At 41.2% G+C, this 16,913-nt stretch overlaps 1 protein-coding gene across 1 annotated transcript in view; it reads right to left on the reverse strand.

Annotated features, from left to right (window-relative positions):
- Positions 1-1,144: 1,144 nt before the first annotated feature.
- cbarpb (CACN subunit beta associated regulatory protein b) overlaps positions 1,145-16,913 on the reverse strand; it is a 142,105-nt gene continuing 126,336 nt past the window's right edge. Inside the window, exons 9-10 of the mRNA XM_067968717.1 lie at positions 15,819-16,002; positions 1,145-3,355 (exon numbers count right to left, since the gene is read on the reverse strand). Of these exons, the coding sequence (XP_067824818.1) occupies positions 2,071-3,355; positions 15,819-16,002 (1,469 nt within the window). The 3' untranslated portion in view covers positions 1,145-2,070. The remainder of the gene's footprint in view (positions 3,356-15,818; positions 16,003-16,913) is intronic.

Raw genomic sequence — 16,913 nt, forward strand, 5'->3', positions numbered from 1 at the left:
CACAAATTGATTGATATGAATTAAACAAAATAAAACTGTAGGGATATGAAGCTTTAGAAAGAAACTGAGAGTTAACATATTTATATATTATTTTACAACAGAAGACAAAATAAATAGTGCCATATATAGTATTACTTTCATCCCCCAATGCCAACCGATCTTAGACCTTAGTGAATGGACTGAAGCATATGACATGACTCTTTGTTTGCTGAGTGGGCACCAATCAATCAATCAATCAATCAATCAAGCACCAGAGTTCTTTCTGGAGAGCAATAGTAGGACAGTGGTGTGTCTGCTTTTATACTGTGTACTGGACCATAGTGAAGTCCCATAAAGAGCAGTGTAGCAATGGGAAGAATCACATGGTAACTGTGATTGATGTTCTTTCCAAGAATAAACATAAAGTAGAAGAGACAAAGACTTGACTCTAATGATAAATCAATGAAAGGCCTCCTGATAAAATCCTGGTAAATATTCTGCATTGTGACAAAATCTGCTTAGTGATGGGAAGGGTCAATTAGAGAATACCAGCTGATACCACTTGGACCAGAATATCTTCTGACACATACTGTGAAATGGCAATTAAGATTGGATTGGGCAGTTTGAAAAATTATCAAGATCTCAAACGCTGCTTATAATTCTCAGAAAACAGCACAATGCACAAACCTAGTTTGGTGACACTTTCATTCAGTTAGTCCTCAGTCTTCATGATAAAAACAGTGTTACGGACAGAGAGAGACAAAGCTGACAGGCAACTCGATTCAGTACAAAATCTTTCTTGTCTATATGTCATCTGGTGCTGTGTGTCACCAGATAATAGAAGGACTCATCTCAGGGAGTTGTGACATTCTCTGTATTTTAGGCCCTCTCTCACACATCCTCCCCCATGCTTCTTCTGGCAGCAACACAAGTTCCAATCAAGTCACACTAAAAAGTCTTAGTTTTGAATGGGAAAAGAATTTATTTATTTTAACATGAAAAGCAGAAGAGACCTAATGAAATGATTGTTCAGGGCTGGTTTTACAGTTAAGATAAACAAAAAATAAAAACAGGAAAAATGTCTTTGTAAGAAGTTCTTTGTGACTCATATAGTATCACATACATATTTTATAAAACTATTGTATATAATTAGTCAAACCTGTAAATCTAGCCTAAAGACATAACATAGATACCTAGTTACTGGCATATGTATCAGCAACTATGTCTGAACTTTCAGTGCAAAGTGATTGGTGTTGAGCCAATCTAGGAAAAGCCTTTGGAAATAAGATTTCTAAAAGAATTAAATTAAAATAAGAAAAAAAGTGGTCCATTTATTGCGACTAGCCCATATTTAAATACAAAATAGCACTGTTCGTGTTTAACAATAATAAAACTACAACAGACACTTTTACCTTTCAGGAAACTAGTAATGGTGCACATTTTGTTTAATTCTTTTAGTAATTAGCATTCTAATCCACAAAACATGACACAAAACGATGATTACAACTTAAACTACTCCACATAAATCGAATGACATGGGGAGGAAATTATATTTTATAAAAATTCTAAAAGTTTTTTTTTAAAAAGTTACTTATACTGGTGATAATATTATAATGTAGAATTGCAATCATAGAGGAATTTTTTTTAATGATATTCTTATGAATGAAAAGTATACATGCAAACCTAGCAATGCAGCCAACTCTCAGAACAACAAGCTTTTGGTGTACAATGCTATTTATCTGGGGTTGATTCTTTTTTTAAATATTAAAAACATTACAGGGTATTTTGGAAATACAGAAACAAAATAACAGCCAAACAATTCGAGTCGAAAAGCTTTCCCCAGGTCACCGGTACTTCTCTTTTATTCTTAAAAAAGCAAGCTATTCTTCTAATAAAACATTTATACATACTAGGGATTAAAGCTCCACAGACAGCTAATCATTCTTTGATGGAAAAAACATGAAGCATGTTGTGTATTATAGCAGCAAACATTCTTTGTGTGTTCGTCAGGAGTGTCTAATAGTAAAGACTAGCATCAACACGAGAATTTTACAAAAACAAATTGTGAATAAACCTTCTTCCGCAAAAAGGCTAAACAGGACTGTGGTCTGGTGAAGCGTGTGTGACAGCTACTACATAATCAACAGTGTCCTTTGATTTCTTAAGGTTAGTGTACAGCCTGTCTTCAATGCTAGTGGTTAATTTGTCTATTGGATCTGCCCCTATCATCTGAGGCCCATACCCAAAGTTTGTGGAGCTATTTATCTCTGTGAAGCCACTGATAGGGCCTAAAGACTGCTGGGAGTCTGTTTGGGCTGTTTGTTCAGTTTGTTCAATGACATTTCCTTGCTCAGCCATCTCTTCCTCAATTATTTGAATTCTTTCTTCGGTGGCAACACCAATATGTTCTGCGCCTGAGGGTTCTGCCTCTGAGTGTTTAGGCGTTGGTGATTTGATGAGCTCCTGGCCACCGTCAGTTGGCTCTTCATCTGTGGCACTGACAATGCGTGGCAAGGTGCTGTGGTATCGATGGTCGAGTGGATAATTCACACTGTCGCCTCTACGTAGAGGGGTTCGGTGCCGTTCTAATGCAGATGGGTAGCGGATTCCTGGATCACTGTATTGCTTGGTCCTCTGCCACTGCTTGCGTAGATGGATACGAGACCGGTGCTTAGACTTCAGGGGAGAATCATCAAATTGAGGGTCATGCCGGAGAAATTCATTGAATAAGGCATCTGTTTTCTCATCAATACTGTAATCCCTTCTATGTAAATGGTCTCTAGTTACAAACATTTGGCCATATGGTGACCACCTAATGGGGCTCTCTGGTTCACCTCCTACTGCCCCTTCTTCCTCTACCTCTTCACTTAAGGTTTTTGCATCAAAACTTTCAAAGACAGTCCCTTTGTGCCCAGAACTTGTGAAGAACCTTCTTTTCTCTGAAGCTGTTTTGTCTTTTGTTCCACTTTCACTGTCCCCCTTCATAATTCTTTCTTCTAGTAGTCTGCTAGGTGCCTCTATAGATGCATAGCCACTATCCATCTGGAGTAGCTTTCTTGTGTTAGATTCGCTGTCACTGCCGCGTTCTGATTCAACACTGTCCTGTTTGGCTCCTTTACTTGCAGACCTCTCTTCAAGGCCTTCAGCTTCATCAGCCACATCCTGGGAAAGGCTGGTGGGCAGGCCGCCCATTGAGCATACGCTCTCCGCATCGCTCCGGACTGAATCCTTATCATTGCTGCTCTGGTCTGATGATATGTAAAGCTCAAGAGAAGCCCGAAGGTTCCAGATATCTCGGTAGATCCTCTGTTGATCTGAGCTCTCCCTCCTTTCAGCACTTTCACTCCCGCTTGGCAGATTCTCTGCCGCATCTAACCTGAAAGAAAACCAAGCTTATCTCAGGAAAATGTGGGATACAGCAGCACAGCATTTACAAAACTTAACTTCAACAAAGCTTGGTTTTTCACAATACTATTGTTATCTCCCTACTAGGAGGAGCTAGATTGTTTTGGTTGACTTGCTTATTGAACCTTCCAACTCACATTCAGTTTTGAGCTGTCAAAATGATTTATTTTCTGCCTCCTAATTTCTAATCAGTGATTTGAAATAGAACTGCTTTCCCAAATGACAAGGCCTCTTTTCATAGCCCCGACACTGTGACGTCCATCCACATATAAGGATACGCCAGCTTCATTTTAGAAACAAAATGACAACAGGCTGGGGAAGATGGGCATTACGTTCTCTGTGACCAATTCTGTTCCGTCTTTCACTGACAGGAGTGTGCATCCTGTGGGTGATGCTGTGTGAGATGAAATGCTCCATTTCCTCAGGATGCCCAGCTGAGAACTGAAAAGAAAAACTTAAAATGCGTGCCTGATAGAATTAAGACTCAGGACTTAAGCCTTTGCCGCTGGGATGGGAAGAAGCACCTAAACTGCTATGCTACCAGCCAGTGTGTATTTTAAATGATTACTCTTGTTGTTTACACACCCGATTTCTAATAATACCATGATCTCTTTCCCTATCTAATAGATTCTGTTCTGTACTGGAACTGTTTGTGAGAACAAAATTTTCAATTGAACTGCCAATGAGAATAAAATTAACTGAACATGCACTGTTAGAAAAGAGCATCATGGGAATATGTTTGCTCCATAGCAACAAGTCAGTGGGAAGGAAAGTTGATTTTCAGTACTCTGCCTCCTGCACATGCTTAGTGGGGATGCAGAAGTCCCATTAGAAGGAAAACTGTGGGAAGTCGATCATAGTTCAACAGGTGTTTTTTGCACCTTGAAATACACTCATTCGCGGACTTCAGACCAGAAATATTCCTTGCAGCAGCTTGATAATGCAGCCCAGTTCTTCTGGCAAGACGCACTCAACTTGCAATTTAGGTTTGAATGCTAAAACCCTTTAGCTTCGGGCTGCAATGGTTAATTTTCAACCCATAGAGCATTCCAGGCAAGTAACTCAAGTCTAGGTTTAGAAATGCTGTTAGACGCATACATTGTGTGAATCTGAATAAGGGTATAAAGCATACAGTAAAGCTGACATAAAACTCTTGTGGAAGTATTTTCTCAGTTTGGACCACGGATTAGGCTAGGAGTGGCCAAAGCAATAGACCAATGCAATGCAATGTGGTGCTGTGCAATGAGATTGAATTTGGGCAATGAACTATTTGAATTCATTTTCTCTACTCATATTTGGTACTGAAGATGAGGTCATCCTTTGTGACATCGCTACCCACTTGTGTTACATGCAGAGCCTGCAATTTGCTCTGAGTGCACTGTTTTCAGGAGGCCACACATCCCTTTGGGGGAAAAACAGCTATACCTTGTTGCACCTCCACTCAGATTGCTGAGCTTAGGCATCTCAAATCTCACACATTTTCAGCCTTTATGACGAACTTGCGCTAACCACTTCATGTATGAAAGTTGTTTGAAGTACAGAAGCGTCTATTTGTCAGTCTACATCTCAGAACTGACTCCGCTAGGTTCTGCAGTGTGCTGAGGCTCCTGTGGGCCTTGGAATCTGCCCTGTTTACATCGTCGGGCCGGTTTACAGAGCACTGCCTTCAAAACAAAAACAACTGTGCACGTGTAAGTTTGGACATGTGCAGTTATTAAAACTAGTTCCATTTTTTGGTGGTGGGCTTTCCTGATGTCGGGAGAAGGTCCATATAGATCGGCAATGCTCGGCGTTGTCGTGGCCAAAATTACTGTCCAGCAGTGGCACGTCCGAGACGGTGCAGGAAAAAGCCCTCAACAAGCTTGCATTCTCTTTACTCCTCACGCACCATTCATATACATTTTACAGACTTTGATTCCTTAGAGGGCTACACTAGTATCATCAGATCAGTTATGGGGAAGTGAGTACTCTAATAGTACCCCTCCCCCCTCAATCTGAAAGAGGAATTTGCAAAAAAGAAATCAGCCTCGATTGGGATAGAGGAGAATGTGAAAGTGGGATTATAAAGAGTTTAAACTGCTTTTACAAGTCTAACTTGCATATAGAAAGCATAATTTCAAAGTTTGCAGGTGACACGAAACTCAGAAATGTAATAAACAATGTGGAGGATAGTAACAGACTTCAGGAGGACATAGACAGACTGGTGAAATGGGCAGACACATGGCAGATGAAATTTAATGCAGAGGAATGTGAAGTGATACATTTTGGTAGGAGGAATGAAGGGAGGCAATATAAACTAAATGATACAATTTTAAAGGGAGTGCAGGAACAGAGAGACCCAGGGGTGTATGAACACAAATCTTTGAAGATGGCAGGACAAGTTGAGGAGGCTGTTAAAAAAGCATATAGGATCCTCAGCTTTATTAAAAATAGAGGCATAGAGTAGAAAAGCATGGAAGTTATGCTAAATCTTTATAAAACACTGATTAGGCCGCAGCTGGAGTACTGCGTCCAATTCTGGGCACCACACTTTAGGAAGGATGTCAAGGCCTTAGAGAGGGTATAGAAGAGATTTACATGAATGGTTTTGATAGAGTAAATAAGGAGAAATTGTTTCCAGTGGCAGAAGTGTCAGTAACCAGAGGACACAGATTTAAGGTGGTCAGCAATAGAGCCAGCTGTGACATGAGGAAACATTTTTTACGCAGCGAGTTGTAATGATCTGTAATGCACTGCCTGAAAGTTTGGTAGAAGCAGATTCAATAGTGACTTTCGAAAAGGAATTGGATAAATACTTGAAGGGAAAAAATTTACAGGGCTATGGGGAAAGAGCAGGGGAATGGGATTAATTGGATAGCTCATTCAAAGAGCCAGCACAGGCACAATGGGCTGAACAGCCTCCTCCTGTGCTGTGCCTACTATGAACAAGGTGGAAGCAGTTATGTTTCAGTTCATTCAACAATAACATTTTTTACTTTTTGGAGCTGCTTAAAACTCCAATAAGGAACTTACATAGAATTTACAGCAAAGAAACAGGCTATTCGGCCCAACTAATCTATGCCAGCGTTCATGCTCCACACGCACCTCCTCCCAACCCATTTGCATGAACATGTACTGCAATGTAAATAACAAAAAATGAATATCTGGTATTTACTATGGCAGTTGACAGCTAATTCTAATTGGAAGTGTGAAGTTTTAATTCAATGTAAAATAGCACAATAACGGTGAGTTGGACAGAACCAGTGGCAACCATTAATGTGATTCTACAATCAAAGCAGTGATTGAGTTCATGCACAGATCTGCATGGGCAATGTGGCAGTGGGTTAGAGATATGTAATTTTACCACTGCAGGACAGTGGCAGTGGAGCCTGAACAAAATTGTATAAGCAAGAAAATGAGTGTGTGAAACTTAATTCAAATTGAATTAGAGAGAGATACTGGAATTTGCAGGAACAATCCTCACTATGGCACCAGTCCAACTTGTTAGTATTATTTTTAGTCAACAAGTTTCCCCCTTAATTTCTCCACTGGTGCTTCTTACCATTAGGAAGGGAGAGGGGATGGAATATTATCTTTTTCCGCATCTACTATCAGTGGTATCCTATGATCTGCTAACAGAAGGTGTGTTCACAGCAAATCCATTGGTGTCATTTTTTGCTCACTCTCCTGAGATTGGTTTAGGCCATTATCAGACCAGCCAAGAATTAATGAAACTCCCTTCCAATAGACAGTCAGGGCTGCACAACAGGTAGTCCACGGACCTCAACCTAGTTAGTATGCAGAGTATACTAGTATGTAATTCACTGCCTGAATTACTGCTACATTTGCACTTTAAAATTATATACATATACATATTCAATTCAATTGTGTTTTCAGTATTATGAAGAAAGCACGTATTAAAAGTAAATGAGGAGCAGAATCCTTTGCAAACCGTACAGTTATTAATTAAAGGACTATGTTAAGATGAGAACATATTCCTAAAAATAGTTTCAGCTGTATTTTTTTTTGTGTTGAGTTCATATTACAAATAAGGAGTGGCTTTGCATCAGTGCCAATGCATGCATAATTTATGTTTCAAAACTTCAGTCCCTCTTTTAGGTTTTAATTATAGCTCCCACTAGGTTTCAGCAAATGATTAAAAAAATGTGAATGAAACCATAAATTTTTCAACACTCTCCAGCTTTCACAATGCGAAACACATCATCTGCAGCCTAATTTCTGCAAGGCTCCTCCTTAACTAGAATTTTACATTCACAAAATCTGACAGGACTTGAGTATGCGTAGCAGAGCAGTGTGCTTACTGTCCTCTTTTTTTAGGATTAGATAGTCTAAGTCTCACCCACACAGACCGGATGAGATTTCTTTTGTAAAGATCTGCGGACCTCTTGTGGTGTTGCTCATGGTGCGTTGGAGGATATTCTGTTTCATTAGGACAGGATGAGGGCATTAATCCATGTAATGCACAATGTATTATTCTGCCATTTAGGTGGAGATGCACGTCTTTAAATCCTCTAAACTCAAATTGCTGTAAATAGACATGTCCCGCAGTCAGTTATAAGCTAATTCTTCTTAGACACGCCATGCGGTCAATTAGAGGATAATTGTTGCTCAGATTGGCAGCTGGCTTTTCCCCAAGGTTACAAAAAATTGCAGGCAATGACTGTCTTTCTTTTCGCTGAGATTGTTTTACATCTGTAACACAATTGTCACCCTTTGAAGTTGACATCTGAAGTGTAATAGACTCAAAACATATAGACACACATACAGATTATTCCAGTTAAGCTTGAAAGGCTGGCTACGATAGATTCTTATCAAATACTACCTTACAGAAACAGCTGGCCCCGATATTTCTGGGGAGGCCGAGAGGGTGCGGGGGAGGCCGAAAACGACTGTAGAACCCAACGTGGGGTCCCGCAGAACTTAATGGCAGGGCCTCATTATCATTATTTTTCTTCTGTTTCCCATCTGGCAGCTGGCCAAATTGACAGCTTGGCCAGCAACCTGGAGGGCACACCAGTGGAAGGAGGCTGTAACCGGGGACCTTTGGGGACAGACCCTCGCAATCAAGAGGGGGGAAGGTCGGCATTCGGGGCTTGGAGGGGCGAGAGAGGCCATCGGTGGGAGGGGTGGTGGTTGGTGATCGGGGTTTGGGGGAGTTGCTGAGATCAGCCACAATCGACTGGAGGGAGAGAGGACATCGGGGTTGAGGGGTTGAGGGGTTGGGGGGGGGGGGGGGGGGGGGGGGGAGGTCAGCGATCGAGGCAGGAGGGAGAGAAAAGCCGCGATCGGCAGAGGGAAGGCTGTAGGCTTCCTTGAGGGGCCAGGGGGAGTACTCCTGCTCCTTGTGGCCCACAAGAAGAGCTGAGAAAGGCACTTGCCTTGTGGAGTTGGCAGCTCCCGCCTCCCTTTCACTGCTGGTTTTCCCGACCTCTGGGAAACCTGCGGGGAATCTGTGAAATTTAAATCGGGCTCCCAACTGCACTGTAGGGACCGATTTCAAATATGGTAATGAGGTTACCCACCTCTCCACGGTGGGACACTCGGACGCCACGAAACCCACCGCCAGAAAAAGATCAATGGACCCATGTGCAGCGGGTTAGGGTCACATTCCCCATTTATTCATTTTTAACCGCGCCCCCAGACCCTTTCTCACCCGTCATGGGGGCGGGGGAGATTATCGAGGCCAGCTATGTACAAGTGATGAAGGGGTAGGTTTAATGGATTAGCAGTCTCCAAACAGAGCTTTGTGTGAGGGGAGCATGCTGACCTCTATAGAAGATTCCTGACATGTGCTCTTGATGTGTGAAGCTCTGTACTGGGGGTGCTAATCCATAAATGCAACCCCAAAATAAATAAAACTCATATCAATCATCTTGAGTGCGAACGCAAAACAGGTGGAATCGCATGGGCTGCTCGATATTTAGTTCCATTGAAGTCATATATAATACGGGACTGTCCAAGCGGAATTTCTACCCCGATATACCCGTGGGCGTTTCTAATTATTTATTTAAATGGTTGCTAAGTTGCTTAAGTGAGATGTATTCCACCTGCCTTTATCCATTTGCCACTTGCCAAACAGGCCTCTTCTTTTGTGAGTGCAGTCAAGGTACATTGCTTGAAAGATTTTAGAAGTGCTTGTTTGATGCTGAATTGGGTACGAAATGGAAAATACTTCTCATTTCCACCTGCTTGTCATCTCTCACCACTTTGAACATGCATGCATGTCAAAGACGTTCAGAAAGATACAGCGGGTTCATTGATTGTCATGCAGCTTCTGCTGAATTCCACTGACGCATTGGGAATAAATAGCTGTGCTTATGGCACACCGCATACTCATCCAGTGAATATGTGATCTCGGCCTAGGCGGATTCCAAGTTTTAGTGAGGCTCCCTTCCCCTTAGACAGAGAGAGTGAAAGTTGAGGACTTAGCTGACTTGTGCCATTCACAATAGCTGGTTGCAGAGTGGCCTTGGTAGGATCTGGGAAAATGATGACACCTGCACCTTTGGTTGGATATAGTCTGTGGTGTTGGAGGGACATGAAAATGGGGAAAAAATAAGATGAAACTAAATTTCTAAAAATACTTCCAGTTGTAAATGCTACTTACATTTTTATATGTGCGACAAGCAGATCATTTACATGATCTCATTAGATGTGTTAATAAAGTTATCATTGCAGAATGATCCATTTTGTTTTCTAGTGAGTGAAGATGAAGTAAGACGAAGTCATAAGAAGAAAGAATTGTATTTATAGAGGACATAATCATAGCTCTCAGGAACGTTCCGAAGTACCTTCCATACAATAAATTACTTTCAAGTGCAGTCACTGTTTTTATTTAGCCAGACACCAGTCATGTTGAGCACAGCAATGTTCTACAACTGCATTGAGATAGATAACCACTTAATCTATTTCTGGTGGTGTTGGTTGAGGGATAAATGTTAACCAGGGCACCATGAGAATTCCTTGCTCTTTAACATTCACTTAGTCACCAGAACGGTAGATATATTAGTTAGGTTAATGGCAAAACTGCATTTTAAAAGCATGTAGATTGCAGGACGAAGGGAACACTGAGGAAGGTAAGGAGTTGCACAATTTTGAGGCCCTGAGAAACAGTGAGTTAGAGCTGGAAATTGTGTGATGAGACTTGATTTCAAAACAGTGAGAAACATAGAAACATAGAAAATAGGAGCAAGAGTAGGCCATTCGGCCCTTCGGGCCTGCTCCGCCATTCAAATTAATCATGGCTGATCGTCGAACTCAGTACCCTGTTCCTGCTTTTTCCCCATATCCCTTGATCTCTTTAGCATTAAGAAATATATCTATCCCCTTCTTGAATACATCTAATGACTTGGCCTCCACTGCTTTCTGTGGTAGAGAATTCCACAGGTTCACCACCCTCTGAGTGAAGAAATTTCTCCTCATCTCGGTTCTAAATGGCATAACCCGTATCCTGAGACTGTGACCCCTGGTTCTGGACTCCCCAGCCATCGGGAACATCCTCCCTGCATCTAGTCCGTCTAGTCCTGTTGAATTTTATATGTTTCGATGAGATCACCTCTCATTCTTCTAAACTCTAGTGAATATAGGCCTAGTCGACCCAATCTTTCCCCATACATCAGTCCTGCCATCCCAGGAATCAGTCTGGTAAACCTTCATTGCACTCCCTCCATGGCAAGGACATCCTTCCTCAGATAAGGAGACCAAAACTGCACACAATACTCCAGATGTAGTCTCACCAAGGCCCTGTATAACTGCAGTAAGACATCCCTGCTCCTGTACTCAAATCCTCTTGCAATGAAGGCCAACATACCATTCACCTTCCGAACTGCCTGCTGCACCTGAATGCTCACTTTCAGCGACTGGTGTACAAAGACACCCAGGTCTCGAAGCACCTCCCCTTTTCCCAATCTATCACCATTCAGGTAATAATCTGTTTTTCTGTTTTTACAACCAAAGTGGATAACCTCACATTTATCCACGTTATACTTCATCTGCCATGTCCTTGCCCACTCACCCAACTTGTCTAAATCACATTGGAGCCTCTTTGCATCCTCCTCACAGCTCACATTCCACCCCAGCTTTGTGTCATCTGCAAACTTGGAAATATTACATTTAGTTCCCTCATCCAAATCACTGATATATATTGTGAATAGCTGGGGCCCAAGCACTGATCCCTGCAGTACCCCACTAGTCACTGCCTGCCGGAAAAAGACCCGTTTATTCCTACTCTCTGTTTCCTGCCTGTCAACCAATTCTCAATCCATGCCAGCATATTCCCCCAATCCCATGTGCTTTAATTTTGCACACTGACCTCTTGTGTGGGACCTTATCAAAAGCCTTCTGAAAATCCAAATACACCACATCCACTGGTTCTCCCCTATCTATTCTACTAGTTACAGCCTCAAAAAACTCCAGTAGATTTGTTAAGCATGATTTCCCTTTCATAAACCCATGCTGACTTTGTCCAATCCCGTTAATGCCCTCCAAGTGATCTGTTATCACATCTTTTATAATAGACTCTAGCATTTTCCCCACAACTGATGTTCGGCTAACTGGTCTGTAATTCCCTGTTTTTTCTCTCCCTCCTTTTTTAAATAGTGGGGTTACATTTGCCACCCTCCAATCTGTAGGAACAGAGTCTATAGAATTTTGGAAGATGATCACCAATGCATCCACTATTTCCAGGGCCACTTCCTTTAGTACTCTGGGATGTAGATTATCAGGCCCTGGGGATTTGTCAGCCTTTAGCCCCATTAATTTCCCCAGCACTATTTTTTTTTACTAATACTGGTTTCCTTCAGTTCCTCCCTCTCACTAGACCCTTGGTTCCCTAATATTTCTGGGAGGTTATTTGTGTCCTCCTTTGTGAAGACAGAACCAAAGTATGTGCCATTTCTTTGTTCCCCATTATAATTTCCCCCATTTCTGACTGTAAGGGACCTACATTTGTTTTCACTAAACTTTTTCTCTTGACATATTTATAGAAGCTTTTACAGTCAGTTTTTATGTTCCCTGCTAGTTTACTCTCATACTCTATTTTTCCCCTCTTAATCAATCTCTTTGACCTCCTTTGCTGAATTCTGAACCGCTCCCAATCCTCAGGCTTGCCGCTTTCTCTGGCAATTTTATATGTCTCCTCTTTGGATCTAATACAATCCCTAATTTCTTTTGTAAGCCACGGTTGAGCTACCTTTCCTGTTTTATTTTTGCACCAGACAGGAATGAATAATTGTTGTAATTCCTGCACACATTCTTTAAATATTAGCAATTGCCTATACACCGTCATCCCTTTTAGTAAAGTTCCCCAATTTGAGGACTGCATGGAGGAGGAGCCTGTAGGATGGCATAATGGGAGCTTATGAAGTAATGGAGAGATTGGAGGCTAGATGTGAGAAAAAGATCAACAATCACACAACATGCTTTTCCTTGTATTCTTTCTAGGGATGCAAAAGAAGTGTTCGAAAAGCTTCCCCAAATATGGGAGCAATACTGAAGTCCTAGTTACACTTGTGCTGTAATGAGAGCTAAGAGTTGTTGAGGGGAAAAGAAGTGTCTGGCATGAAAGAGGAAACTGAGTCTCTTTGAGATGCTTTTAGCAATGAAGGATACATGGTACTTCCATTTGAGTTCAGAGGAAATAGTGAGGCTAAGAATGTCAGTAGATGAGGAAAAGCTAAAGAAGAAGCCATTAAAGGTAAGAGGTAGTAACTATGGATGGGCTTGTGAGTCATGAAGAAACTGTATCTCTGAAGTGTCAAGGAAATTCCCTAATTCAGTATTGTGTTATTCAACAATGCACATGTAGGAAATTTGTGCAAATTTAAACTGAAATTGATGTGCCAATATGGCCTCCATCTGTATGTAATTTAAGGATACCTGTAGTTACTTTTGATTTGTTTCTCAGACAGCCTCATTCAGACTGTTGAGTTCATGTCAGAACGAATCTGGTTCAGTAGAAACTTTGGAAAGTACATTGCAATATACCCCTCCCCTATACTTGCAACACAACAGTATGTAAAAACTCACTCACTAGTCACAAGTTTCTCAATGATAGGATGCTAGTAGCAATGGCAATTTAGGTGGGTGTTTGGCCTTGGGCTGGATGGAGTATTTGATTTCTCTGTATATCTCCAAGCAGGATGTGTTGCTGCTGTAGTGACATCTCACACTCTCCCCAAGTGTATAATTGGATATGAGATGTCCAATGCTCCCACCAAACCTGGGTTGCTACCCAGAAAGAACTTACCAGTCACTCTAGGTACAAATATGAATGCAGGATCTGCCTGCTTAGAGGAGAGATGATGAGATCACTGCTTCCTTTTCTGCTATGAATCCAAGCCATCTGTCCTCACAACTTTATAATGAATTAACTGTTTTTGCTCCTGTTTGAGTTTGAGTATGGATTAACTATGTTTACACTCCATGATCACATTCAGTTCAAAGATTTCCAAGCATTTCTATGTGCACCGAGTCAGATCTTCTGTAGGCCAGCATTAAATTACCAGCCTGACACACTAACTGAGCTTACACTCGAGCCAGAACAACGGCAGGAGATTCACTTTAGCCATTTGTTGTGGTGTAATGCAAAATCTCCTTCTTCGTGGCTCTATTCTACTCCACATGTCAGAGGTAGGAGTTTTCACTCCATTTACCAATTGGAGCAAATAATGCTGCATCATTTACATTGGGATTAGTATCAAATTAGCTGCAAATTTACAACCAAAATACACAGCAATACATGGACAATACAGAGTAACAATGCAACTATACTAAGTTGATAACCTGGGGAGGGAGGCGGGGAAGATTTGCTCTTGTTATGTATAGTGACACCGCGAATGCATTCAAAGAGTGTTTATAATACCATGCCACATAGCAACCAAAGTAATTCTTCCCTCTGGACATTACCTGCTGCTTGCTTTGTGTTGTACATACCTCTGGAAGAATATATGTAAAATAATATGTTGAATAACATGAAATTATGGTGCTCAGGAAAGAAATAAAGAATCCTGATCTTGTCATAAACCATAACAATGAGTGGAAATAATTAAACAGTATCAGCTGAACCACAAGATTGAATTACGGCCTTTAAAACTCTCAGCAGTAAGTGCTATTTTCTAAAATATATTCTGTTTTAAAATATATTTATAAAATCATTGGGGTAGATTTTTGTTAAGCGTCACCTGGGCATTGCGCAAAAAGGAAAATCTGGCAGGGAAATTTGCATACCCCTAACAGAACTTGGAGGATTGTCCATTAATTTCAATAGGAGGAAAATCTGGCAGATCCTGTTACCGACATGCGATCCTCCTCACCAGATTTTCCTTTCTGCCCTTCGCCCAGGCTTCGCTTAATACCCAGGGTCTGACCGTCACAGTTTCAGTGCTTAGTTTTTATTTGCTGAAGTGCAGAAAATGATTTAACAGTTGTTCAGCCCTAGATACCTCGGTGTCAGTTAAGGATAATTCAGATTCAACATCATTAAAAGAGTCCAACTTATTGAGGGTAATTTTGAGTTTGTGCGAAAGTGTAAAATGGGTGATAGCAAATCGGCAGCCTGTTTTACATCTCTCCTGATTTTTATTTCCATTAGGGAACAGAAATCGGGAGAAATGTAAAACAGGCAGCTGATTCTCTATTGCCCATTTTACACTAACGCACAAAGTCAAAATTATCCCCTTGTGACATAATCAGTGCAAAATAATATTGATTAAAGCAGCAAATCAAATTGCTTTCTCCAGTCATCTTCTGAGAAGCTGGTATTCAGTATTTAGAAATACGTTATTGTTTTGTCAAGACGTTTGGTAAGTCCGTGCGCGCACCCACCCACACACACACTCTCATATACTCACACATGCTCGTACACACACACAATCTCGTATATACACTCACACACATTCTTGTATACATACACACTCGTATACACACACTCACTCGTACACACACATACACATGCACTCGTACACATGCGCTCATACACATACTCGTGTATACTCACTCTCACACATACCTTGTACACACACTCACACTCGTACCTTGTACACACACACTTGTACACACACACTCTCGTGCACACACACACACACTCTCATATACTCACACATGCTCGTACATACACACAATCTCGCATATACACTCACACACATTCTTGTATACATACACACTCGTATACACACACTCACTCGTACACACACATACACATGCACTCGTACACACGCGCTCGTACACATACTCGTGTATACTCACTCTCGTATACACACTCTCACACTCATACCTTGTACACACACTCACACTCGTACCTTGTACACACACACACACTCGTGCACACACTCGTACATCTCAAGGATGTTGGTTCTTACAGTAAGTAATTTTAATTCACAAGAAAAATGCAGAAGAAAATGTTCTGATTCTTTGAATCAAAACAGATTGAACAATACCTGCCATGTGACGGAGGTGGACTTGAGGGGGGTTGTGCAAATGAAGTCGGAGAGGTGCAAAAGGTGACGTCATCTGTGTGGGCAATGTACTGTATAATATCAGTCTGGTGAGGATCCTGGTCTTCATGTTCCATGCTCTCACTGGCAGCACGCTGTCGATGGAACTGGTGTCTCTTTGGAGACCCTAACAAAAATAAATTTTTCCATTAATAAATTAATACGTAAATGTATAAGTAATCATTTTAAAACTCTTAAGTTGCAGTTATGCTGCTTGTTCATGGACATAAATAGGAATATCTGCTTCCAGAGTGGAGACATTTTAAACTATTTTCTTTTACACTCTTCCTTGAAGTACACTTTGCTCAGATTGATATTCCCTTTTAATCTTGTGTATCTATGATATGCAATTTCTTGATATTATTATGTGCCTATATATTCTATATATTTTCACTTCCTGTTGTTTGTATTGTTGATAAGTATATTTAGAAATTCCTACTATGTAAACTTCCAGGTGGGTACAGTCACCCTAGGACTATTCTCCCAGGCTCAGTCTATTATCCCTGGACTTACCCTCCTCTCAATGGAATCTGCTGCCTTCCTCAGAATTCCCCAATTACTCTACATTGTTCTGCTTCATTTCAGAGGGGTTGAAATTCCTCAGCACACTGTTTTTAACACACTGATTAACAATATGGCATCAAACTCCTGTGTGCGCTATTTTAACAAAGTCATTGAGGTTGAAAATGTATCGAAGGGAGAACTACAACTTTAAATGTAATGATCTCGATACCCTTTTGTCATTTAATCACTCCTACCCTCCACCCTATCACAGACCTTCCCTTGTGTTCTTTCCTCCCCTCCCCCCACCCTTTTTCCCTGGTTCTGTACTTGCTTCTAAACTGTTAAATCTGATGAAAGGTCATCGACCTGAAACATTAATCCTGTTACTCTCTCCACAGATGCCGCCTGACCTGCTGAGTGTTTTCAGCATTTTCTGTAGATGCTGATTGGGCCTTGCAGAGTCACAGGATAGATGGTTACACTGAGAAGTTCGGAGATGTGGTCAAATTCAGGTAAATGCAGACTTGATCCAAA

The sequence above is a fragment of the Heptranchias perlo genome, chromosome 29, assembly GCF_035084215.1.
Source record: "Heptranchias perlo isolate sHepPer1 chromosome 29, sHepPer1.hap1, whole genome shotgun sequence".
In the NCBI taxonomy this organism is placed as follows: Eukaryota; Metazoa; Chordata; class Chondrichthyes; order Hexanchiformes; family Hexanchidae; genus Heptranchias; species Heptranchias perlo.